At 43.0% G+C, this 27,771-nt stretch overlaps 1 protein-coding gene across 6 annotated transcripts in view; it reads left to right on the top strand.

Annotated features, from left to right (window-relative positions):
* The window catches only part of SMARCA2 (SWI/SNF related BAF chromatin remodeling complex subunit ATPase 2), a gene marked incomplete at its 3' end in the record, with an annotated part of 195,861 nt that extends 168,717 nt beyond the window's left edge, over positions 1-27,144 (top strand). For 4 of the 6 annotated variants that reach the window (XM_082842155.1, XM_082842154.1, XM_082842153.1 and 1 more), the window contains 4 exons: positions 11,024-11,129; positions 11,831-11,932; positions 14,630-14,762; positions 24,819-25,075. In XM_082842155.1, the coding sequence (XP_082698281.1) occupies positions 11,024-11,129; positions 11,831-11,932; positions 14,630-14,762; positions 24,819-25,075 (598 nt within the window). Of the gene's footprint in view, positions 1-11,023; positions 11,130-11,830; positions 11,933-14,629; positions 14,763-24,818; positions 25,076-26,255 lie in introns of those variants that run through there. The other 2 variants (XM_082842156.1, XM_082842158.1) reach the window with 1 other exon arrangement.
* Between the last annotated feature and the right edge of the window lie 627 nt (positions 27,145-27,771).

Raw genomic sequence — 27,771 nt, forward strand, 5'->3', positions numbered from 1 at the left:
CATACATTTTGAAAGCCAAATCCATACCATCATTTAATATGCTTTTTTGTTGTGTTTGTACTTCTTTTTCAGTCAGATTGCTGACCCGTGTAGGTCTGTCCCCACATACTCCTTATCAGAATCGTTCGAAAGCATTCTGTTGGAATTTCCTTTGATCAGAGCCTTCCTTCCCTGATGAGGTGTAATCTCCGTTAGTGTCAGATCATAGAACCATGCCCACCTCTCTCTCCAAAGTATTTGCAGTGTGTCCTGCAACATGTGTACAGAATGCTTTTCACGACTACACATTCTGAGACAACACGGTCTATTTCAGCTTCGGTATCCCCTTGGTTAACACCCATCATCAACTCAGGGTCCCCAGTGTGTTGGGAGAAAAGTGGTCCCAATTCTGTGCCTTATTCCTAACACGCCCTTACGTACAGAGTTTCCTCAGCATTTCTCCCAGGCCCCCCACCACTTCTGTGTCCTCACCCACCGTCTGCATCAGGTCCTTTACCATCGTCGCTGGCCGTGCCTGGACGGCTGCATGCTGCCTGCTTCTCCTCCTGCCTCTTGATTCATGGATCCCCTCTCGTCAGTGGTTACGTAACAACTTTCAGTAGCTTCTCATTGCCTACCCGATAGCGACCAGACTTCTCACCGTGGGAAAGATAGCCTTCCACAGCCTGGCCCTAGGACCTTCCCAACTTCATCTTCCAACGTGCAACTCTCCCTTGTCTGTCAGACATTCCACCCGCTTCTCTGCTTTCCCGACATCGCCTGTACTTTTCGCCTCGCCACTCCCGGATTTATGCTTTGCACCTTCTGTAGTGTCTCCCGCTCTCCCAGGGCACAGTGGGTAAGGTCTCTGAGGAGGGATGTGTAAGTGGCCAGACGTGGGCTGTGTATGCCAATGGCACCGTCTTTGCCTGGAGTAAGAACTAGAGAGGATGGAGGGATTTCCCAGGGCGCGACACCCCTCTCAGCCACTTCTCTGCCACCACACGAAGGAACGCCAGTGGTGCAGTTGCAAAATCCTCAATGGAAGGGGCTTCCCTAGAGGCCTGGAGAAGGAAGGGCCAGAGACCTCACGTGGTGGTTGTCATTTCCAGTGGAAGATCATTAACTTGGTGATCCGTTGGAAAAGAATGGAGGTCTGGGAAGGAGAGCTGACTACCTAGATGGTGTTCAGAAACCAATTTAGGCTGTGGTTCGGTGCCCCCTCTGCATGCTGGCTGCTGTAATAAAGTACAGCATCCCGTTCAGGGTTCACAACCATTTTCTGAGGGTTCATCCCCATTTTACAAGTGAGGAGCTAGACTCAGATAGGCCGAAGCTACTACATTGCTAAGGCCACCCCTTACCCCCGCCAAGCAAACGCTGCCTTTCCTCCACTGCTTCTAGAACGACGGATGGAAACGTGTGGAGGGAAATGAGACCAGAGTGACAGGTATTGATGCGTTTGGGAGAAGCAGGAAACGTTCCCAGTAATCTTCCCAGCAATCCCCCGAGGTTGGCAAGGCAGGTAGGTGAGGAGACTGAAGCTGGGAGCACGAGATGAATTACCCGAGGTCACCAGCCTAAGAGGAAGGAGCCGGGCTGGGACGAGGACCCAGGTCTTCTGACTCTAGTGTTCTTTCTACTCTACCACAGGTGTAACGTGGAGAAGGTGCCCAGTAATTCTCAGTTGGAAATAGAAGGAAACAGGTCAGGATCTGTCTTGTATTCCCGGGTCTCTAAATACAGGTATCCCTTGGTCCACCAAACAGACTGATTTCCTAAAGACTCGGTCTTTGGAAGCAAATTTCTCCGGTGGCCTCCTGACCACCCCTCCTTGGAGTGGGAGGTGGAGGCACAGATATTCTCAAACACCTGTCGTGGCTTGTGAAGTTTTTGTGCTGTGTTGTAGTTTGGGCGTGTCCATCCTGTAACTGCACTCCTTACAAAGGCATCAGGAGCCGCCACTGAGCGGGACAGTCCCCCCAGCATCACTCAGCCATGGGTTTCTGTTGCTTTCCCCCACCACTTCCAGCGCAGCTTCTGTCTTACATCCCACGGGCCTCTTAACTCCATGCTGTCTTGGTTTTGAAGCTTACTGAGAAGCACCTGGGGTGCCGCGTGCGCGTGCCTGCCCTGTCTGAGGTTGTGGAGTCAGTCACGTGTGCGGAGGGTCTGCGCACCAGGTGGGGTTCAAGGCGTGACTTCTGGGCTGACCTGTCCTGTGTGGTCTTAAGCATCCTCGGGCAGCTTGTTTAACCTTTGTGTGCCTCTGCTTCTGTCTAGTGGGCAGCAGAAGTGTTTTTTTCCTAGAGATTTTGCCACACTGAGATGATGATAGTTGAGGCGGAAAGAGGGATGTGCGTGATTCGCCAGGGTTAGGAGTTGTTATTAGTATACTGAAAATAACATTTCTTTCCCCCTTTGGGTCAGCCTGTACTTTAAAAAAAATATCGAGCCAGTACTTTGCCATCCATATTCCACTTTTGTCAACTGACTCAATGACGTCCTTTATGGTACTTCTTTCCCCCCCTGGTATAGGATCCAATCTAGGGCCAGGAGGCAAAAGAATTGAAGCTGCGTCCTGTATTTCAGAATACATAGCGTCACCAGTTGTGGCCTTCCCTTTTACATAGGGAGATTAAACGTGGGGTGATTTGTACCCATCCGTGTCTGTGCGGAGGTGAAACTGGTGGGCAAGATTGTCAGTTTTGGGTATTTCTTATTGTAAACAGTGAGCAATCCTGGAAGCCAGACACACGAACCATACTGTGTACTAAGAGGCATCGAGAATGGTGTTCTGTTTTCGCCATTACGAGAAAGAACTCAGTCCGGATTCGAATTTCGGAACTGAAAGAAGAAACGCTTGACTTTGGGGGCTTGAAATGATGAACTACCAGGGTAAATCTTCCCAGCTCAACCACGTAGGAAGGAGGCTTTATCGTCTCTAAAAGGCATGATATAGGCTAAACGCCCAGCGCAGTGCACAAGGACAGGCCTAAGCTCCTTCACCCCACATCCCCTCTTGCATCAAAATAATCATGTGACCATGAAAAGTGGATTAATAACGTTAAAGGGTATTAAGAGCCCCCAGCGTCATGCCTCGGCTCTCTGAGGAGACGATGTGACCGTATGTAGTTAGGACCCAGATAAATCCTTCCACTGAAGACACATTTAAACTGCAATTTCCAGAGGCATAGAAGGGGCTTGACGTTTGCCTCCTCAGGACTCTGCGGAGTCTGTCTGGTCCCGTGCTGTCACATATGCTTCTTCTCCCCAGAAACCCGAGTTTAAGACATGTTGTTCAGAGCTTGCCTTATGATTAATTTTTAAACATTCTTTAAAAAAAATCCCTCCATGTGTTCAAAGGCACTGAGCATTTTCTATGTGTCAGTCTCTGTGTAAGTATTGAGAATGGGGGGGCGGGGGGTGGGGAAATGAGTAAAATGGAACGCCTTAAAGCATAGTTGGAAAGAGTTATATAAAGGAATAACGCACATCTACGGTATGAATCAAGTGTACATGCCAGGTGGGAGGGTAGGAAGGGGGAAAGCAAAGTCAGTCGGTGGCTTGTGGGAGGAGTAGAAATCCCCCAAGCGGATGGGGGTGGGGGGGTGGGCGGAGGCAGCGAAGGTGCTGAGACCCATGTGTGTAGGCGGCCAGGGAGGAGGTATGGAAAAGCAGGACCCCTTCTAGAGACCACACGTCTCTCAGTATGACTGGGTCCTCAGGTGCAAGGGAAGAGGGGCATAGCATTGGACATGGCGATGGGGGTGAAGGCAAGAGAACAAGTACTCAGAGAGAGGTATGATTGACAGGACTTAGGGCAGACCAGATGTGAGAGGTGGAGGAGAACTTTTTGAGGCTAACTCCTGGTTCTGTGTCCTGAGTGGTAAGTGAAATTTACATTTACAGAAATATGGCTGAAAAGCAAGGTGGCACGTGGTACCCAGCCCTACATACTCCGTCCCAGGAAATCTAAATTCCCTCCATGGCTATTAACAGCCCTTAGCGTCGTGATTATGTTGTTAGTATTGACTGTCCCTTCAGGACCGGCTAAGAAGCTGTTACAGTCAAAATTTAGTTTTAGCAACATCGGCACCAGACATTCGGCATCTCTTTAAGTGGGGGAGGGAGGCTGTGACCGGATGTCAGGCTCAAGCCCCTTTGCATTTAATTAGGTTACAGAGAAATTGCCATGAAATACAAGTGTGACCAAGTGGATACACTTAGAGAGTCTTGGTTCTAGGTGAAGAGCCTTTCTTCATTTATTCTGTTTGGATACTTAGGGCTGAGCCACAGGGCTGGCAGTCTATCTTGTGTCCTAGCAGCGTGGGGAAGTCAGAACTTCAGTTGATGTCCAGGGTGACGCTTCCCCGGAGTATGGTCCTCAAACTCTAGTCCTGGAGCTTCTTGGAGAATTCCCAGCGTGCTTAGAGGCTCTGGGAAGTTTTGTGTAAAGTAACCTGCTGAACTTTGTCTAACCCAGCATTCCCCAAACTCATTTGACCAGTGACGCCCCCTTTTCAGGGAACACTATTAATAATCCATTAAGCTCATGTATCTTGGAGCACATATTGGGAAATGCTGACTTAGAGCTCAGAAGCTGCGCTTAGTCCAGAGAGAATCAGCTCAGGGAAATGCGGATTCTACAACTTTATCTTGTCCTTCTTAAAAGTATCGATACTTTCAGACGTGTCCTGGAATAAGCTGCTTTGACTCCTAGTGACTTGACACTTACTGGTGACGCTCAGCCAGGTGTACCCACGTACAGCAGGTGGGCAGCCCACAAATGAACGTGGTCCATCTGCTTTCTGAGGCACAGAAAGCCTCCCCGAGGCTTCCGGCATCAGCCTGGCCCAGGAGCCCAGGGTCTCTGCCTCTCCAAGCTTCAGGACAACCAGCATAAATGACCTCTCATTTACGAGAGGAGTCCCAGCTGGAAACAGCAAAACTGACTTTCTTACGGGGCTGATAAACTGTCTTCATAAGCGCACTCTGTCTTTTGAGTTAGAAACGGATTGCTCTGAAAGAGGGCAGTTATTTGGGCATAAGTGTTCTTGTGTATTCATGGGAAAAATATCTGCCTTGTTCCTTTAGAGTCACACCTCATACATCTTCCTGAAGAATTGCCGAAAACGGCCATTTTAGGAAAAAGCAGCACTCAGGGTGCCTGCTACGACACACACACCCCTTTGACAAAGTGACATTGGGGACCTGCAGCTCAGGTGGAGAGGCGTTTGATTTTGTTTGCCTGCAAAAGCTTTGTGATTTTGAGTTTGATCACAATTCAGCCAAAAGTTCCGAAGCCTTTTTTTAACATTACGAAGTTAGAGACCCAGGGAAAGACCAAAGGACAGAACATTCAGTGGAAGGGAAGGTGTGTCCTTACCTTCTGAAAGGAAGGCGTCCTCGGAGTCACTTCCGGGTCTCCAAGATGAGGTGAGAAAAGCTGATGAAACGGCGTGACCAGCGTGTCTATGACATTGAGACAGGTGGACAGTTAGGATCCTGTACCTCTACCTGCTATGATGAAGTGTCGAGTGAGAAAAAGAGGAGAAGAATCTAGATGTCCCGAGTCAATATTTCTAAAAAGTCAGGTGATAGATGATAAGTCTTCACAGTCGTCTCCTCAAAATGCTTGTCTAAATAAACAAGTAAATAAACAGTACTCTCTGAATCTCATGTCCGGGTGATCACCTCTGATGTGCAGTCATAAGTTCAATGAGAGAATTCCGAAGGAATAAATAGGGACTTCATACAGTAGATTCTGTTGGTTGTGATATAGTAAATAAAAAAATGGTGGAATTATTGTTCTATTATTCTCTTTATCTGGCCTTCTGTGGGAGAGTTCAGAGGTGCCAGTTGATGAACTGTTTTGTTTATGGTGATGTAAATAAAGGTCGGTCATATGCCCCTCGGATGACATTTTTCTGGGAAAAATCAAATTAGATTTTTGACTTATAGCATGTTTTCAAAGAAGGTAACCCATAAAAGTGTTTGAGGCCTACTTTATTTATGGATGACAGCATGGTTCCAAATTACATTAGATTGTAAACCTTCATTTTGTTGAACAAGAGTACCTTATTATTAATGTTTATTTACGCTCTGGCGTTTCTCCTTCTGGTCCTTAGTTCATGCCCTTTTAAAAACCTAGTTGAATGTGTATTGCGTTTACAATTTGACGTCCTGTCATTTTTGGGGTTTTTTTTCCCCATTGAATGTCATAATGAGCATTTTTTCTGTTTTTTAAGGCACCTACTTTAAAAATACATAATTTTAGATTCTAGCCTTCCATTACTTGTTTTCTTCCCCCGATTGTTTAACATTTTGGCTGCCTTAAATTATTTTAAGTAATGCTGTGATGGACGTCTTTACATGTACATATAAAATATATATATATATGTCTTTATCCATATTCCAGCCTAGAGTAGATTACCAACAGCAAAACCATACATCAGAGTGATTACATTGAAGACTGTTGTTAAAGCCTTGCTGCTTTTCTTATTGAGCTGAGCAAGCCATTGAAGCCTCCTAACATGGGGGCGTTTACCTTGCATAAACCTGATGTAACCTCATTTTGGTTGGTAACGCAGGCACATTAGATACCTAGTCCTTAACACAACCCTTGGGGTGATTTTTACAGCTATCCATCCCATGTCAAAAGCAAGTCAATCCACATCCCATTCTGTTTTGCTGTTACCTCCTACATGCTTCAAGAAGTTGGGAAGTCGGATTTCCAAGCTTGTTAGGAGTCATCGGTATTGTTAGTCAATACTCAGTAAGACTCAGATGAGAGACCTCAGCAGAGAATGCAGAGTGCGGGTACTCTGACACCTATTCTGTGACTGGCTCAGGTTTCTGGGGGCTTTCTAGATATGCAGGGTGCTACTCAGGTCTAAGTGCATTTTGAAATGGTATTTTTTCAACCCTATAGGAATCTGACCCTGAAAAAAAGACACGTATTCACCTACTGCCCTCCAATGCTGACCCAATATTTATGGGGTTTTTTCCCAAAATGATTTCCTATGTTTGATTCCTTTAGGACTGTAATCATTTTCTGTAAAACGTTTCCAACTACAAATGGGTATTCTAAATCATGACGTCATTTCCTTAAGGAGGCAAGATAACCACGTTTTTATATTCATTAACTAACATAAACAAAACCTATGTCAGCTTTAGTTAAGATCACTTTTCCAGGAGTATCCATTAGGAGTTCTTGTCAACAGATCAGCTTCGGTAGGTAAAAGGACAAATCATAAAGCAGCCAAAAAAAAAAAAGGACTCTCAACCGATATTATGAAAGGCACACTGGCCAGCATTTTAAAGGAATAGGTTTCTAAGCTACTATTACAGCCTTATGCACTCTTCCAGCTTTACCTAAACTGTAATCAAAGGTAGAGGTGATATTTATAATGTCTGTAGTCATTATTTTAAAGTCACAAGAGTATAGATGTGAAATTCTTGCCATTCGGTTTGTGGAGGTAATGGGAGAAAAATTGGTTCCCAGATGAAGCATAGCAAAGCAGATCTCGTGTGTGTGTGTGTGTGTGTGTGTGTGTGTGTGTGTGTAAGCTCTACATGCAGGGTTTGCAAACCACCATTAACATAGTGGCATGTAGGGCTTTTCCATGGCATACACCATGACAGCATAGCCAGGTGTCCCTTTGCCCTTTCGTCTCTGTGGAGAGGAAATGTGTTTGCCCACCAGCACCCGTAAACTCTATTAAGTGCAGTGAGTTTTCCTGTCTATTTGTACTTTAGGTTATTCTCCTCGCCCCCAACACCCTACGTCTTATCAGGGTCACGTTTCTCATTGTGATAGATCCTTGTATGAAATAGATCTGAAATCAGACCTTTTTGGAGGAGGGGGACAGGTATCACTTTTGTCATGGCAAACAGTACACTTTGAGATAACAATTTATACTTAGGCCTTAAATGTGTAAAATGACATAATGGAAAATACCTTGGGGGTAAGGATAAGCATTTCAACAGAAACGGAACACCTTTTGCAAACCGTTGTACAATTAGTCCATTGTTCTGTACTTAAAAAAAAAACAAAAAAACTTCCTGGCAGTGAAAAACAAGTATTTGAAAAGGTATAATGAAAAAGCATTTGTGCAGCTTAAGTTTGAGAAAGAAATGCCAAGAATTCAAAACTCTGTCAGGCTGCTTCACTTCTTTTTTCTTATTTACCTTTTTTTTTTAACCTTTAATTTAGGGAAAAAATAAGTTACCGCAGCAACATTAGCAAGTGATCCTGCTACCTCAGTGCATTCTGTAGGTTATATAAAAGCTGGATGTCTTCCAGGACCACCTGACTTTTCCTGCCCAGGGTCACCATCAGAACTGTCCCCTCTGATAGAGATGGGGGAGGGGTTTTGACTGCATGTAAAGTGTTCCCACACTCCGTGGAGGAGAGAAAAAAACCCAGCATGCATAGAATTAAGTTCTGAGCAGCAAGGTACCAGGAGTTGTTTAATATTGAGGAACGTTGGTTTAATATTGAGGAAAACTTCTTCCATCTTTTTTTTTGGAGGAAGGGTTCTTGATCCTGAATGGATGATGGAATATTTGAAGGGAGAAAAGGATAGAGAACGTTCTAACCGTGGAGTGAGAGGTGGGTCAAGCCCGAAGACTTGGAATTTGTGATAAAGGGGGGATTGGCCGTGGGACCTGGGGGTACACAGGAGAGAGGCTATTCTGACCAGAAGAGTCAAGTCAGCAGTACAGTCAGGGTTTAGAGAGGAGGAATCGAGGAGGGCTTCGAAATCCAGACCGAGGTGTGTGAGTGGAGATGGTTCCAGTGGAACCACGAGAAGACTTCCTTACATGGCATCCAAGCCCTCCTTCAGCTCAGGCCCTTGGTTCTTAGCAGGGGGAATAAAGGAAGTGAGATGGGAATATTAAGCCACGGAACCTTTATTTTTAAAAGCGAATAAATTTATGTCACTTTACAGTATTGGCCCTGAGTCTCAGAACATTCGGCTCTCTCCTTTGTGAGCACAGATAACTGTGGACTTGTCTCCTTATAGGGTCTAGAATTTCTGTGTCCTAAGAAGAGGACATCAGACCAGGATTGTCTCAGCCATTTTGCCCCTGTTGGAAAGAGCTGTATCACATTCTCAGTGCAAACTGCTTCTTTCTTATTTCACCAGTAGCACAGATGAAATTAAGAGTACGTCCATCCCAGGTGTACAAAGCAAAGGTGTACTTGTAATCCGTCAATAGAAAAATGACACCATCTGTTGGTAATGCAGAAAATGACACTGAAGATGTCATTGAGGGTCAGCTGTTAAATCCCGAATCACAAAGAGGTCTGACTCTCTGTTGCTAGGGTATAAAGAATGCTAATTATAAAGAAGTCACTGATACAAATAGAAAAATGAATATCTATAAATTCCTCTTATGGCCTTTCAGAGATTCATTTACAGACCGGTGAAATGTTCATGTATTTAAGTCTCAGAATGGGAGAAAGAAAAACAGACCAGAGATTGTGGCCCTATGCTGAAGGTGATAGCAGATGAAACAGTTTTTGTCATATACTGTGTGGTATAATTTATGGCGGTACAAATGCATTTCTCAACCTGGAAGGGGTTGGGGCGGGTAGGGGTGGCGGAGGGTAAGAGAACACCTTGGTTCCTGCCATGATAATCTTAAAATCCAGTTTCCTATTAAACTGCAGTCTTCTTATGCCTCTTGTGTTGGTCCCTGGTTTTAGTATTCATGAGGCCCATATGTGCATTAAAAAATAAAATAAAACCCTGACCCAGCATCACAGAAAAACTCGCCCATCCCTTTGACAGGGTTTTCGGTTAATTTATGCAGGCCCCTTTGCACTTCAGCATTTTCCCCACTGGTTGCTAGGCAACCACTTGAGTTACTGCGCATGCCTTTTTTATGATAAGTGTCATTATGATTATTTTTTAATTATATGACTGGGACTATAGATTAAAACAGCATATTGTCACTCATCCTCTGCCGCTGCTTCTAGCATTCTCACACACTCCTAGAATCACCTTCCAAAATTTACCTGATAGCGATTTATGGGGTTTTTTGTTTTGTTTTGTTTTGTTTTTAATATTTCTGCCTTCACAAAGGAAGTAGAGGTGGCATCATAAGGGAAAGGAGATTTTTGTGAAAAATGACTGCACTGTATCTCCCTAGCTGTTATTGATCTGGATAGGCTGAGTCAGATATTAGGGTCCTGAACCTAAATTATGAATATCTAGTTCCTTTGACCATGTCTGCTTCTAACATTAAGTGACGTTAAATGCTTACATTGCTTTATAGTCTGTTTCTCAAAGTTACAAAATGCTAAGCGTTCGTTGCTATTAAATGTGCTTTCAAGTAAAGCTACCGTGAATTTGCGGGGAGGGTATAGCACTGATCCCAGGAACAGGAGGCAGCCACGCTTGCTAAATATGTTTGTTCTTTTCAGCACAAATGACTCCATACACACAAAATGAAGTTAGGCAAGATGAAGGGGTTCCACTGGCAAATAATCATAAAGGTTTGTGTAGTTCACAGTGTGGAAAAATGCCCTAAGAGGAGTAAGACTGAAAAGACAGTCCCTGGTACACACGAAAGCTTTTCATTTGAGTTTCCAGAGTATATTCTAACACATTATTTTCTGAATATAAAGTGGATTTGAAAACAAAGGGATATGGAAATAAAGTCAGTATTTTTTTTTTAACCAACTCAATTACTACTCATTTAGAAATGGAATTTTTGGTGGAATGGGACACTTGAAATATTTGTATCAAACTGAAGAGAGGTTCACTCCGAAAGAGAAATCCACAGTGGCCTTCCCATATGTATGACAGAAGTGGAGATCTACGGGTATTCTAATGTCATTTTGAAGTTAGCACTGGGGGCATTGATGTCCCATGCAGTTGTAGGATTTTCTTTGATTTGAAGAGCCCCATGTTTATATGCATGGGATGTCATTTGCTTTTTTGACATTTTTCTGAAATAAAATACAAGTTTTTCTCTGTAGTGCATGATCTGTTATGTTTTTGTTCGTTTCTCCCCTGCCCCCCTGCAGTTCAGGGCGACAGCTCAGTGAAGTCTTCATTCAGTTACCTTCAAGAAAAGAATTACCAGAATACTATGAATTAATTAGGAAACCGGTGGATTTCAAAAAAATAAAGGTAGATCTTTTGTTTACGAACTTTATTTTTTAAGTAAATAAAGTAGAAGTGTAAATTCATTGAAATGATTACAGTTAGGACTTGACAGTGGTAACCTGACTGCCACTGCCACCCATGCAGGGCTTGGCACTAAAAAGGTCGGGATGTTCTTGTGCCTTTAAATGTATGTTATGAAATCAATATACTGAGAGCTCATATTGATTATATTGCCTTTTTTTTTTTTTTTGCGGTATGCGGGCCTCTCACTGTTGTGGCCTCTCCCGTTGCGGAGCACAGGCTCCGGACGCACAGGCTCCGCGGCCGTGGCTCACGGGCCTAGCCGCTCGCGGCACGTGGGATCCTCCTGCATCGGGGCACGAACCCGCGTCCCCTGCATCGGCAGGCGGACTCCCAACCACTGCGTCACCAGGGAAGCCCTATATTGCATTTTATTTGAAAAGTTTCAGACTCCTTCCTGGATCCCATTGCTCTTCCTGGTTCCCATCATATGCTCCTTATTCCCCTTATAGGAAAGGAATACGCGTGGGAGGGTGGTCTCTGTTTATGACACCCCCTGGAGTTGTGTAGTCCCACCTCCCTGGCAGGACTGTCTACTGGGAAGACAAATGGAAAATCAGGCTTTTTTAACCAAGTAACGATTGTTGTATTTTCCACCACCGCCCTCCCCAACTTTCCTCTGTTTTATCCAAAATTTGCATCAGGAAAGAATCCGTAATCATAAGTACCGAAGCCTGGGTGACCTGGAGAAAGACGTCATGCTGCTCTGTCACAATGCTCAGACGTTCAACTTGGAGGGATCCCAGGTGAGACAAGTTTAACCTTAAACATGCTTTGTTCTTTTAAGTAAAATTTTTCATTTGCTACCGTCGCTATTATCCTGGCAGAAGAAAAGGAGAGATAAAAGCCTTTATTTCCATGCTACCTATGTAAGTCAGTTGAGGCTTTGGCATTTTCAAGTTAATGCCAGCTCCTTTGTACCATAGCTATGCTAGTTCCTACTTGTGCTTCCCTTAAAGGCTTGGCTTTTAATCAGAGGAGGAATTTAAGTTAATAAGTTAATGTAATGCTTAAAAGCTAGAGGTACAGTTTTTGCCTTTACAGAGATGGTGTATTTGGTTATACTTACCTTGGGTTTTCTGACTGCAAACTTTGCATCAGGAGCCGAAACGGCTGTTTTGTTTTAAAACAAAAAATATATAGAAAAAAGAACCATCGCCTCTAATTGTTACAAAAATGCTTTTTATCGGGTCAATTGCAATTGTCTTTACTCCTCTTCTCTGTAGTTAGCAAGTGTAAGAGCAAGTGACACTATGGAAATAGCTAAGTTGGCCGAGGACACTTTTCACTTTTTACACCTCAATTCCACTCACCTTTTGTAGGGACTCCCCTTTTCCTATCTATGCTCTCATACCCATGAGGCAGAAAGAACCAGAAGAGAGGTCAGTGTGTCTGCCAGCCAATGCATAGTCAAGCCTCTTTCCGGATCAGACTTGTTTTTATCTTCATGTCAATTGCAGTCACTAAATTGGAGAATGTGGGACTCCTCAGAATGTGCCTTGAACAGACCATAGCTTTCCAGTTAATGGGAGTTAATAGAAGTATTATTTTGACCAAAACAATAGGTCGTGAAAGCAAGCCTTTTTCAAAGAAATTTAAGGTGAAAACGAGGACGCAGAGAGTAAATGTAAGCATCAACAAGCAAGTCTTTTATGAATGACCGCTTACAGTTTGTGGATAGATTTGGGGGTTCTTTATAGGACTGTGGCAACATTGTGATACACACCCTGTCCCAGACAGCCTCCCTGTCTGCCGACACCCACTGCCTCACCCCTGAACTGGGGTGACAAATGGCCTCTTTACTGGCTTCCCTCCAAGGCCCTCCCGGATGCTGGCCGATCTTTCTGTAACCACCTTTTTATCCTGTCCATCTACTGCCCACCAAGCTTCGAGCTTCCCCATGTACTGTTAAATTCTAGAATGAATTTAATCGCTGGAGTTTGCTTTCTAAAGTCATAGACTAACTCTTTGGCCTCATTTCCTGCTGTTCCTCAACCTAAACAGTTCATGGTCCAGTAACGGTTCATGGTCCATAAACACCGGCTTCCCCAGATACACATGCAGTTGTAGGAAAGAATATGAATACAGAGAGAGCCTTGACATCGTCCCAGGATAGTAACATCGTCCCAGGATAGTAACATCGTCCCATGTCATAACCAGGAAATTGGCAATGGCACCCTCCCGGATGCATCTTTTTTTTACTTTGGCCGCCCCACCTTTCTCCTTGCGCTCCTTTTCTAAAAAGGCCGTCTCCTTTCTCATGATCCCTGGTGGGACCCTCCTCACCCTTAATATCCAGCTCAACTCTAGTGTCCCTGGCAAATTCTGTCCCAGTGGCCCCATCCCAGTGTGTCATCGTCACCATTTTTAAGTGTACAGCTCAGTCGTGGGAAGTATATTTTCATAATTCTGCAACAGATCTCCGGAACGCTTTCGTCTTGTACAACTAAAACTCTGTAATCATTCTGCCAGACACCATTCTAGGTTCTCTTTCTACGAATTGGACTCCTCTAGATAGCTCACATAAGCCAATCACTCAGTGTTTGTCTTTTTGTGAATGGCTTATTTCATCTAGCATCATGTCCTCAAAAGTTCATCCATGCTGTGTAGGCTGCGACAGGATTTCTTTCCTTTTTAAGGCTGAATAATACTCCACGGTTTGGGTAGACCTCGTTCTGTTTCTTCATCCCTCTATCGATGGACATTGGGTGTGCTTCCACCTCTTGGCTACTGTGATTAGCGCTGCTGTAAACATGGGTGTGCATGTATCTCTTCAAGACCCTGCTTTCAGTTCCTTTGGGTATATGTCTAGAATTGGCATTGCTGGATCATATGGTACTTCTGTGTTTAGTGTTTTGAGAAAACGGACCATTTTTGAACTTCATCTCTCTCTCAGCAGCTACACAGGGCTATGCTCAGATAGGTGCGTACACTAGCGAGAAAGCACTGATTGCAATAAGTATTGGTTGGTACTGATAAACTCAGTGACAAATAATAGCCTCCATTTTGTTAGGAGAATTGCATTTTTAAAAAAAGGTTGCTTTGCCACAGTGTTTGATAGAACAACCTAAATAAGAAATAGTTTTTTTAAATACCGGTCTTGCTGTCAAAAATGAGAGGGCATCGTATTGAAGCCCTCCCTTCCCTCCCAAGCATGCGCGCGCGCGCGCGCGCGCACACGCACACACACACACACACACACACACACACACACACACACTCTGAAATTACTTCAACTGCATGTGGACTTTTCCTGTAAGACTATGTCTGTAGATTTGAGTTTGGTGTTTTCCTGCAGGCATAGACAATAATGTTGATGTTTCTACTAAAATTCACGTAAAGTAATGCTGGTGTGTGGCACAGGGAAGAAAAGAGCATGCTGCGATGGTGAGTCTCGGGCCCTCAGCTTGAGGTTTCTAACAGGTGCCACTTTGACCCTTCAGATCTACGAAGACTCCATCGTCTTACAGTCGGTGTTCAAGAGTGCTCGGCAGAAAATTGCCAAAGAAGAAGAGAGTGAGGACGAGAGCAACGAAGAGGAGGACGAGGAAGAGGAAGACGAGTCAGAGTCAGAGGGTGAGTCCGTGTGGTTTCTCCACTGGTTTGGCCCTGGCCACCTGCATCGCTGTTTCCACAGATGCCAACAGAGCAGAGTCAGGCACATCTGGACTCCAGGTCTTGTGGTCTCTCGTGGCCTAGCTGGGCAACCCCAGGCCGTATACTTAACCCTGCTTGAGCCCAGTCTCCTCCTCTGTGAAACTGAAGTACTAAATGTGCCCCCAGTCATGCGAAGAGCTTAGCACATGGCCAGGCTCACAGCAAACACGGAATGTTGCCTTTGGAAATCAGTGTAATATACATTTTCTACCAGTATGGCTGTTGCTACCACCTATCTGTTAACCTAGCACAGTGGTTCTCTAACCTGGGTGATTGCTGGCGTCCACCCCTGAGTTTCTGATTCAGTAGCCTGCGGAAGGGTCTGAGAGTCGGCCTCTCTAACAGGTTCACAGGGGACGCTGATGTGACTGGACCCAGGACCACACTTTGAGAATCACAGCTTTAGAAGATAATTGTCAAACTGTGGTCCATCTTGTCCATCATGGATCAGATGCTGATCCTGTCTTTATCTTGATATTTTATTCATTATGGCTCTGTTTGGCATGAGTTTTGAGGTGTTTTGTTTTGTTTTGCTTTGTTGAGTTTTGAGTTTTTAAAACATCGCACTGAATAGTATTTATCTCGATTACCGAGTTTTGGTGCCCTCTTAAACTTTGCACCCAAGGCAAGTATCATATTTCAAACGTTACGGCTGCCTTGAAAAGTCTACAATTTCTTCTTACCTAATTAAGTTTTCACCCCATACCTCCTCGCAAAGTAATAAATCCTAGTAGTTTGTAGTCTTCTGTGTAAAACAGTTTAGATATGCTTTACCATTTTTTATTAGATTTGTTTCTAATTACATACTTAGTACAGACAGCTTAGAAAATATTTTTAAGAAAGGAAAATTTGTATAATTCCATCACCCAATATACATTTAACTCCAGTTGCCTTCCAGTCTTTTTATATACATAAATATTTTGTTTATAAAAGTATAGCACACTGTTTTTGTAGCCTGGTTTTTCTATTACAAATATTTTTCCATAGCAGTGTTTTTATACAGCAATACATATATTAACATCCATTAATGAGTGTACCAAAACATAGTAATCTCAATCCAAATAACGCTCTCCTGAAAATTCTCACCCAGAAACCACTGCACACACTGTAAAAACATCTGACGCATACACATTGCTGCACAGAATGGAGTTGGTATCTTGGTCAGCGGTGCACGTACGTGTCTGTTTCCCCATACCCTCATGTGTGCTCAGTATTATTCTTTCTAGCGATTCTGCCTTTTAAGTATTAATTTAACCTTTTTCAGTTTCATATGGTTACTCCCTAGTTTTAATATCGTAGCATTTGATGTTTTAGTCTACAAAAGCATATCTTAGCTAAACGTTTCCTTGTTTTAGAGCGAGATTTCTAATCTGTTTTCAAATAGCTACCTTCTTATCCCAGCTATCGGTTGAGATACGTTTGCTCTAATCTCTCCGGAGACTTGTTATGTTAACTTTCTATGGCCTCTCTAACAAATTACCACAGACTTAGTGCCTCAATACAACTTACATTTATCATCTCACAGCCCTGTAGGTCACGGGTTTGCTGTGGGTCTCTCTGGGCCAAAACCAAGGTGTCACCAGCCTGCCTTCCTTTGTCGGGGCTCCAGGGGAGAATCCACTTCCTTGTGTCTCTTTCTCATGTTGCATCTCATTGACCCTCTCTTCGGCCTCCTCTTCATCCACATTTTTTTTGGCTGTTGTTGAGGTATAATTGACATATAATAATAGGTTCAGATATACAGCATAATGATACAATGTATGTCTATATTGGGAAATGATCACACCTAAATCTAGTTAACATCCATCACCACACACAGTCAGAAAAAATTTTTTTCCTGTGACGGGAACTTTGAGGATCTTCTTTCTTGGCAACTTTCAAATATGCACTACAGCGTTATTAATTATACTCACCATGCTGTACCTTAAACCCCACGACTTATTTATTTTATAACTGGATATTCATACCTTTGGATTCCCTGCGCCCATTTCCCACCCCACCTCCGGCAGCCACCCTGTCTGTTCTCTGTATCTGTGAGTTCAGTTGTTTTCTTTTTTTTTTAATTTCACATATAAGTGAGATCATACAGCATCTGTCTTTCACTGACTTATTTCACTTAGCATAAAAGCCCTCATGGTCCATCCATGTTGTCGCAAATGTCCTTTTTTTAATTTTTAAAAATGTTTATCTTGTATTGGAGTATAGTCGATGTACAATGTTGTTCATTTCATGCGTAAGGTGAAGTGATTCAGTTATACGTGTATCCATTCTTTTACAGATTCTTTTCCCATATAGGTTATTACAGAATACTGAGTAGAGCTTCCTGTGCTGTACAGTAGGTCCTTGTTGATTATTTTATATACAGTACTGTGTATGCATTAATCCCAAACTCCTAATTTCCCACCCACTGCCCCCACCACCCCCGCCACTTTTCTTCTTTAGTGTCTGTAAGTTTGTCTTCTAAGTCTGTGGGTCTGTTTCTGTTTTGTAAATAAGTTCATTTGTATCACTTTTTTAGATTCCGCATATAAGCGACATCATGATATTTGTCTTTGTCTGACTTACTTCACTTAGTATGATAATCTCTAGGTCCATCCATGTCACTGCAGATGGCATTATTCTGTTCTTTTTATAGCTGAGTAATATTCCATTGTGTATATGTACCCCATCTTCTTTATCCATTCCTCTGTGGATGGACATTTAGGTTGCTTCCGTGTCCTGGCTACTGTACATAGTGCTGCAGTGAACATCGGGGTGCATGTGTATTTTCATATAATTATGTTTTTCTCCAGATATGTGCCCAGGAGTGGGATTGCTGGATCATGTGGCATGTATATCTCAATCCCAGGCTCCCAGTTTATCCCTCCACCCCCTTTCCCCCCTGGTAACCATAAGTTTGTTTTCTACATCTGTGACTCTATTTCTGTTTTGTTTTGTAAATAAGTTCATATGTACCATTTTACTGAGATGATCATTATAAGGTTTAGCCTTCATTCTGTTAATGTGTTGTATCATATTGATTGATATATTGATGTTGAACCAACTTGCATCCCTAGAAGAAATCCCACTTAATTATGGTATATGATTCTTTTAATGTATGGTTGAATTCAGTTTGCTAATATTTTGTTGGGCATTTTTGCATCTACGTTCATCAGGGATATTGGCCTATAATTTTCTTTGCTTGCAGCCTTCTTCTCTGGTTTTGGTACCAGCATAGTGCTCGCCTCGTAAAATGAGTTTGGAAGTGTCCCCTCCTCTTCCATTTTTTGTTTGTTTTTGGTTTTGGGTTTTTTTGGGCAAAAATTTGAAAAGGATAGGTATTCATTCTAATTCTTCTTTAAATGTTTGGCAGAATTCACCAGTGATGCCATCTGGTCTTGGACTTTCGTTTAACAGGAGGTTTTTGACTGTGGCCTCAACTTCCTTACTAGTAATTGGTCTTTTTCTGTTTTCTTTGTGATGCAGTCCTGGTAGGTTGTCTGGTTCTACAAATGTATCTGTTTTTTTTCTAGGTTGTATGATTTGTTGGCACATAATCGTTCATAGTAGTCTCTCGTGATTCTTTGCATTTCTCTGATAACAGTTGTAACATCCCCTCTATCATTAGTGATTTTATTTGAGTCCTCTCTCTTTTCTTCTTGGTGAGTGTAGCTATGATTTGTAGCTAAAGATTCGTTCATTTTTTTTTAATCTTTTCAAAGAACCGGCCCTTAGTTTCATTGATCTTTTCTATTGTCTTTTTACTCTCTCTTTTGTTGTTGTTGTTGCTTGTTTGTTTCCAGTTTGATCTTTGCTGTTTCCTTCCATCTACTAAGTTTGGACTTCATTTGTTCTTCTTTTTGTAGTTCCTTGAAGTATAACGTTAGGGTGTTTTATTTGAGATTTTTGTTTCTTGATGAAGGCATTTATCACTGAACTTCCCTTCTAGGGTTACTTTTCTGCATCGTGTAAATTTTGGCGTGTTTGAGTTCCATTTTCATTTGTCTGAAGGTATCTTTTAATTTACTCTTTTGGTTTCCTTGTTGAGCCATTGGTGGTTCAGTAGAACGTTGTTTAATCTCCACATACGTGAATTTTCCAGTTTTCCTCCTGTAATTGATTAGTTTCATGTCATTATGGTTGAGAAGGCTTATTGATATTTCAATCTGCTTACATTTATTAAGGCATCACATATGATCTATCCTGGAGAATCATGTGCACTTGAGAAGTATGTGTATTCTGTTGCTTTTGAATGGAACGTTCCATATATAACTGTGAAGTTCCTCTGGTCTAGTGTGTCATTTAAGGCCAGTGTTTTCATGTTGATTGTCTGTCTAGATGATCTGTCCATTAATGAAAGAAAGGTATTAAGGTCCCTCATATTATTGTATTGCCGTCTATTTCTCCCTCTATGTCTGTTAATAAATGTTATCTCCTCTTTTTGTATTGACCCTTTGTTATTTCTCTTATTACAGTCTTTAAAGTCTCTTTTGTCTGATGCAAGTATAGCTGCCCCAGCTTTCTTTTGGTTTCCGTTTGCATGGACTGCCCTTTTCCATCTGCTCGCTTGCAGTGTGTGTGTCTTTAAAGCTGAAGTGAGTCTCTTGTAGGCAGCCTATAGATAGGTCTTGTTTTTTTTGTTTGTTTGTTTGTTTGTGGTACGTGGGCCTCTCACTGCTGTGGCCTCTCCCGTTGCGGAGCACAGGCTTCAGACGCACAGGCCCAGTGGCCACAGCTCGTGGGCCCAGCTGCTCTGCGGCATGTGGGATCTCCCCGGACCGGGGCACGAATCCGTGTCCCCTGCATCGGCAGGTGGACTCTCAACCACTGCGCCACCAGGGAAGCCCTATTTTGACTGTCTTGTGCCACTCACTTCTGGACTGCAAAGTCTCTGCTTAAAAATCTACCCATAGTCTTCTGGGGGGGGGGGGGGTGTTGCCCTTGTATGTAACAAGTTGTTTGTTTTTCTTTTGCTGCTTTTACAGTTCTCTTCTTGTGTTTAAGTTTTGACGTTTTAATTGTAGTACGTCTAAGTGTGGGTCTCTTTGGGTCCCTCTTATTTGGGACTCTTCCTGGATCTGGATGTATTTCCTTCTGCAGAGGAGGGAAGTTTTCAGCCATTATTTCTTCAAATAAGTCTTATGCCCCTTTCTCTCTCTTTCTGGGAGCCCTAGAGTGTGAATATTGGTCCACTTTATGTGGACCCTGGTCCACTTAAGTCCCTTAAGTCATCTTCACTCCGTTTCACTCTTTTCTTTTTGCTGCTCTGATTGGATGAGTTTCACTGCCCTGTCTTTGAGTTTACTGATCTCGCTTCTGCTTCATCTTGTCTGTTGTTGAACCCCTCTAGTGTACTTTTCAGTTCGGTTATCATATTCTTCAGCTCTGTGACTTCTGTTTGGTACTTGCTTATAAAGTTGGCCATTGAACAACACAGGTGTGAACTGCATGGGTCCACGTGGAGGCAGATTGTTCGTTTTTCAATAAATACATACAGCAGTACTATACAATCTGCAGCTGGTTGAATCTGTGGATGCAGAAGCCCAGATACGGAGGGCCAACTGTAAAGTTATACACAGATTTTTTGACTGCACAGAGGTTTGGCGCCCCTAACCCCCATGTGGTTCAAGGGCTGTGTTTTCTCTTTGAAGTTCTCAGTTTTCATTCATTCTTCTCCCAAGTTCAGTGAGCATCTTTTATGACCATTATTTTTAATTCTATCAATCAGCTAAGCCATTCATCTTTGTTTCATGAAAGACTTTTTTCCCTGAGGTTTTATCTTGTTCTTTCATTTGGAACATATTCCTCTCTGTATTTTTCTTGACTCTCTCATTTGATAAAACAGCCATCTCTCCCAGTCTTGAAGGAGCGGCCTCACGTAGGAGACAAAAACTTTCTCCTTCAACCTACACCCTGACTCTTCCTTGTCTCTCACACCTTTGTGATTGTCCAAGCAGCCTACATGTAGTGGCTCCCAAGAGTGGAGGGTGTGCCAAGACCTGTCAGTCAGTGTCTTAGACGGGAGGATCTCAACACCTAGCTTCAGGCTGATTGGAAGCCAGACCCTCAGGCAGCAGCTTTTCAAAGTTTGCAAATGTACAGTCCAGTGGGACCACAGGCCTAAGTGCCACTGACCACCAGAAGCAGGCAATCTGAAGGGATCCCCTGGACAGCACTCACAAAAACCAGGGCACCGGGCGTGTGTGAAAGCTCCCCTCCAAGAGACACTAGTGCTCTGAAGTGTGGCAGAGGGAGAGTGCAAAGATAGCATCCCCCCTCTGCCAAGTTCTCTGGAAGGGATGATGGTCAGCCCTTAGATATGGGTTAACTTAGATGCCCATCCCTAGGCTGATGCTTTAAGATAAGCAAATAAGCCTCTTTTATGTGAAGTCTGGGTGCCTCTCCATCAGCTGACTTTGAGCTGGGTCCTGGGGCAGGTGAGTCTGAGCATGAGACTTTTACGAGCCATTTCTGAACTGGCTGTAGCCCTGTGGGTCTTGTGGACACAAGCCCTGTTGGTTTTCAACACTAGATGTTTTGGGGGCATTCCTCAGGTGCAAGTCTTAAAAGTTGGGATGCCTGATGTGGGGTTCAAACCTTCACCCCTCCTAGAGAAGCTTCAGGTTTTCAGTTCCTTTCCAGTTGTGGGTCACTGCACCAAGGATGGCATTTATCATGAGATTATGTATCAGCCCCTCTGCCTTTCTTACTTGCTTCAGTGTGTTTTTCCACATTTGTCCAATGTGTAGGTGTCACTGACAGAGAAGGTTGTTCCATACATACCTTAGATTCGGTGTGTCCGTGGGAAGAGGTAAGTTCAGGGTCTTCTCGTGTCACCTTCTTAAATCAGAACCTCATCTTCTTCCACTTTGAAGGACTCGTGAGATTGAGATTGGGCCTAGCCTACCTGGTTAATCTAGGGGAATCTCCCCATCTCAAGGTCAGTGGAATCCCTTTTGCCATGCAAAGTAACATATTCACAAGTTCTGGGAATTAGGACATGGACGTCTCTGGGCGCCATCACTATTCTGCCTGCCACCCTGGTTAACTGGAACTTGTCATAGGTCTGTGTAGTGGTGTCATAAAGCCTTAGGATGCTGTTTAAAGGGCCCATCTGATGGTCCAGTTTATTAGCCTAGCTGCCCATGGCAGCCTTTCACGTGGGTTTTTTCGAGGGGCATATCCACTGACTCACAAAGCCTGGTAGCTTTTGAGTGTCCCACACTCCAGTGAGTATTTAGATTATGTTCTCGAGGATGTATTTTCTTACCTTTACTGACAGTCTTCTGCCCTTTCACACCGCCCATGGATTTCCTGTACTCCCGCGTCAGGAAGAGCCACACCTGTGTAGATAAAGATATTTCACTTTTTCTTTCCAAATTACTTTTTACATTTTTAAAGGTTTTCACAGCTTCGTGCATTTCCATTAATCGGTAGACTTTTGCATCCCCAGTCTTTTCGTCAAGTCCCCACCTTATAGCTTATTAAGCAGTAGACATTTGGGTGTGATATACGGAAGCCTGGGCTAGGAATACTGTTTTGAGCACTAGGTTTGCCAGCCTTTTGCCAGCCCTGTTTGGGATGGGGGAAGGGCATTTGCTGCCCCTGCACTTCAGTTCAGAACATCTCTGCTCTCATCTTTTTTGTTAGCCTGTACTTCCATGGAAGACTTCACTTCTGGAAACGTTTTATGGGTCCTTCCCCTTCACAAAAGAAGTCTGGAAATTTCTCATCTCTAAGATTCTTTCTGGAGTTGATTCTCTCCATGACAACATCTATTGCTAGGTTCCTTGAGACCCACCAAACATAATATTCTAACAAAACTGGTTTGAATGAGAGACTTGCATTGTCAGTCACTTCATCATCCATCCCTAAAAATGCTGTTCTGTGGACACCTGTCCCAGAACAATGCCAGGGAACAGATTTTCTGTGAACCTTGGGATGTGCACCTCTAACTGTGGTATAACACTTGGACTTCTTTCTTCCATGTGTTTTTATTTCTGTCCTCAGAATAGCCCTGTGAGAGTGGAAGGGGATGCCATCTTTCTGTATGTGTATATGCTTGAATTCTTTGTATCTCTCTATACAGAAATTTATGGAATTTTATGTCATCTATCAATAGAGAATCATACACAGGGATGCATATATTTTCAAATATTGAGGTATACTTCTTTTTCTGGAAATAATCACCAGAAAGAGACCAGTAGGGTGAGACTAGAGATAGGGAAAGAAACCTTTCAAATTCATTTGTTTTGTTTTTACTTTCCATTTTGTACCTTTCTGTACTGTTAAAAATATTCACCTATGAATTTTCTTTTTAAGTCAACTGAAGTTATTTACACAGTAAAAGTCATTGGCTTTTTTTTTTAAACCTTTTACACTTACGTATACTTTTTAATGTCAAAGTTCTGTTTTAAAAAATGCCCATTCCTCTGTTGATGGACATTTACGTTGCTTCTGTATCCTGGCTATTGTAAATAGTGCTGCAGTGAACATTGGGGTGCATGTGTCTTTTGGAATTATGGTTTTCTCTGGGTATATGCCCAGCAGTGGGACTGCTGGGTCATATGGTAGTTCTGTTTTTAGTTTCTGAAGGAACCTCCATACTGTTCTCCATCGTGGCTGTATCAATTTACATTCCCACCAACAGTGCAAGAGGGTTCCGTTTTCTCCACACGCTCTCCAGCATTTATTGTTTGTAGATTTTTTCAATGATGGCCATTCAATGGACTATTACTCAGCCATAGAAAGGAATGAAATTGAGTCATTTGCAGAGATGTGGATGGACCTAGAGACTGTCATACAGAGTGAAGTAAGTCAGAAAGAGAAAAACAAATATCGTATATTAACACATATATATGGAATCTAGAAAAATGGTATAGATGATCTTTTTGCAAAACAGGAATAGAGACACAGACGTAGAGAACAAACGTATGGACACCAAGGGGAGGAAGGGGGTGCTGGGATGACCTGGGACATTGGGATCGATATATATACACTATTGATACTATGTATAAAGTATATAACTAAAGAGAACCTACTGTATAGCTCAGGGAACTCTACTCTGTGCTCTGTGGTGACCTAAATGGGAAGGAAATCCAAAAAAGAGGGGATGTATGTATACGTATAGCTGATTCACTTTGCTGTACAGCAGAAACTAACAACACTGTAAAGCAACTGTACTCCAATAAAAATTCATTATAAGAAAATATTTTTGTAATGAAAAATTTTAAATGCCCACACCCCTCCACACAGTAGGTAAGGCCACCCTCGCTGTCCTGGTTAGGAAGATCCCTGTTCATGCATTAGAAGCCCAGCTTCCCTCTGGGACCTCATTCCTTCCTGTTGCCCATTTAGGGTGACTGTGTAACTTATCATGCAAACTTAGGCATGTCTGCAAGTGAAAGGGGTGCTAACTATAACTAGGGAGGACAATGGAGAACAGGCTTGAATCAGTCCGAGAATGTTCAGGGCACTCGGGGTTGTTGGGTTTGTCACCTGCAGGTAGGCGATCATTTTCCTACCCGTAAAAAGATTACCGTATGCTAACACATATATATGGAATTTAAGCAAAAAAAAATGTCATGAAGAACCTAGGCGTAAGACAGGAATAAAGACACAGACCTACTAGGGAACGGACTTGAGGATACGGGGAGGGGGAAGGGTGAGCTGTGACAAAGCGAGAGAGTGGCATGGACATATATACACTACCAAACGTAAGGCAGGTAGCTAGTGGGAAGCAGCCGCATGGCACAGGGAGAGCAGCTCGGTGCTTTGTGATCACCTAGAGGGGTGGGATAGGGAGGGTGGGAGGGAGGGAGACGCAAGAGGGAAGAGATATGGGAACATATGTATATGTATGACTGATTCACTTTGTTATAAAGCAGAAACTAACACACCATTGTAAAGCAATTATACTCCAATAAACATGTAAAAAAAAAAAAAGATTTCCCTGTGATTGATTCCTCATTGCTGTGTGTTTTGGTTTTGTTGTAGCAAAATCTGTTAAGGTGAAAATCAAGCTCAATAAAAAAGATGACAAAGGCCGGGACAAAGGAAAAGGCAAGAAAAGGCCAAATCGAGGGAAAGCCAAACCTGTGGTGAGCGATTTCGACAGCGATGAAGAGCCGGATGGAAATGTAAGTGCGGCTGCCTTGCCTGAGGTCCGGACACTCTCCCCACATCTGTCTCCCTCTCGTACTCCCAGGCCCCTGCCAACCTCTATGCTTCATTACCCAGAAATGAAAATGTAAAGATTTGGTGTTGAGGGATGTGAACTGAGCTGCGTGACTGAAAACAAAGAATTTGGGGTTTTGTTTATTGCCTTTTGAATAGTCTTCAAAAGTGAAAAACTTACTAAATCAAGTTTCCTTTTCCCCTTTCATATCTTCCCAGTGCCTACTTACAAAGAGAGATTTCTCCACAGCTCGTTAATGTTTTATATCCATAACACCCAGCACAGTGCCTAGGATACAGCAGTATATAGAGGAAATAATGATTCCATGGAAGACTGACACCAAGTGGGATGATAGAGTGACTTTGGGGTTTGAGTTGCTATTTCAGGGGCCGTGCGGAAAACCCAGATGCATCTTTAAGTACCTAGAGGTGTTATTTTTAATATTTGAAAAATTCAGGGAGCCCTGATGGAGCCAGGCCCTGACATAAGGACCTTTCCAGGTGGCACCATATTCAGTGCTTATTAATATTAGCATCCTAAGACAGATGTCACTCTCAACATATTACAGAAATCAGTGCTTAGGTTATGTGTGTTTTGCTGCAGGGCATGGAAGTAAATAGCAGAGGTGGAATTCAGACCCAGAGAGCATTAACTCAGTCTGGTGCACTGTCCCTGACTCTGTGGTCCACAAGGTAGCAGTGCCTGGCACAGGCTTCTCATACAGTGCCTTTTAAAGGGCCCTCTATTTCTTTCACTTTCAAGAGGACCTCAGGTTCCCTACCCCACACCCCCTTCTTTTTTCTTTCTGGAAGGTTAATTTTCCATGTTAGCGCCTATGCTAGTTTGATTTTCCTTCCACGTGCCGCTATCTGGGTCTGTTGAAAAGGTTCAGCATTCCTATCCCACCCCACCCAGCCTTTAACCCTCGACACAAGCATCTTCAAATACATTTAAAATCCTATGTTTTCTTTACGTAGACAGCAAATGCATGGAATTTTTTTCTCCCGTGAATTTTCTAAAAACGTAGTGCTAAAATTAGAAATCAATAGCCATGAACTTTCCACGCCCAAGTGCAATAGAGCAAAACACTGGCATAGACAGCGGGCATTGCTTTGGGATTTCCAAGCGGGAGCTCCCCTGTTCCGCGTAGAGGCTGTCGATGCCTCTTTACTGGGAGGGTTAACTGTTTCCAAAATGTCATTTCTTTTCTACATTGCCTCTTGATGGCTTATTGTCTCTCTTATTTTTACTTTTAGGAACAGTCAGAAGCTAGTGGGACTGATGATGAGTGATCAGTATGGACATTTTTTTCTTGGTAGAACTGAACTCCTTCTCCCCTCTCTCGTCTCCACTCAGTGAGTTCATTTGTCATATGGGCACTGGGTTGTTTCTATATCATTATCATCTATAAGCTAGCTTTAGGATAGTGCCAGACAAACATATGATATCATGGTGTAAAGAAACACACACTCATACACAAATCTTTGTAACATATTGTGACCAAATGGGCCTCAAAGATTAAAACAAACAAAAAAGCTTTTGATGGAAAATGTGTGGGTGGATAGTATATTTCTATGGGTGGGTCTTGGTAACGGTTTGATTGTGCCTGGTTTTATCACCTGTTCAGATGAGAAGATTTTTGTCTTTTTGTAGCACTGATAACCAGGAGAAGCCATTAAAAGCCACTGGTTATTTTATTTTTCATCAGGCAATTTTCAAGGTTTTTATTTGTTCGGTATTGTTTTTTTTTTTTTTTTACACTGTGGTACATATAAGCAACTTTAATAGGCGATAAATGTACAGTAGTTAGACTTCACCTACATAGACATTTTTCCATTTTATGCTCTATGATCTGAAAAAAACGCTTTTTGAATTGTATAAGATTTATGTCTACTGTAAACATTGCTTAATTTTTTGCTCTTGATTTAAAAGAAAAGTTTTGTTGAAATCGCTATTGAATATTGCAATCTATATAGTGTAATGGATGGCTTCCTTTGTCAACCTGATCTCCTGTGTTACCCATGTGTATTGTCTCCTTCTCCCTCAAGTGTACTTAATCTTTGCTTTCTTTGCACAATGTCTTTGGTTGCAAGTCATAAGCCTGAGGCAAATAAAATTCCAGTAATTTCCAAGAACGTGGTGTTGGTGCTTTCCTAATAAAGAGATAACAGCTGAGCTCAACAAACACTGCCTCTGGTTTTTGAGTTCTAAGGGACCGAAACCCTGGTGCCTGAGTCACCGTCTCCTGCAGAGAGCGGGGCAAGCTCTTGCCGCAGCGCACGTGGTAGGAAAAAAAGTTAAGAAGACTGAGAGAGAGAATCCCCTGGGAGGAACCAGGTGTGTCGCAAGGGAGAGGAGTCTATTGCTTTTGTGACTTTTAAACTTATACAACAGGAGAGATGCTGCCATGGACCGAGTCACACTAAGCCCCTGCTCAACCTTTTCTAGTGGCTTAAATTCTATTTACTTGCCAGAAAAATCTACAGGTATAACCTCAGAGATACTGCAGGGTCAGTTCTAGCCCAGCAAAGTGAATGTCACAGCGGAGTGAGTCACACGAGTCTTCTGGCTTCTCGGCGCATGTCAGGTTGTTAGGTTTGCACTCTACCGTAGTCTATTAAGTGTGTGCAATATAGCATTACGTCTGGAAAAAACAATGTACACACCTTCATTAAAATCTGCCTCATCACTGAAAAGGCTGACCATCGTCTGTGAGTCATGGTAGTGATATCAAAGATCACAGATCACCCAAACAAATATAATCGTGAAAGA

This window comes from Leucopleurus acutus, assembly GCF_964270905.1.
Source record: "Leucopleurus acutus genome assembly, chromosome: 7".
NCBI lineage: Eukaryota > Metazoa > Chordata > Mammalia > Artiodactyla > Delphinidae > Leucopleurus > Leucopleurus acutus.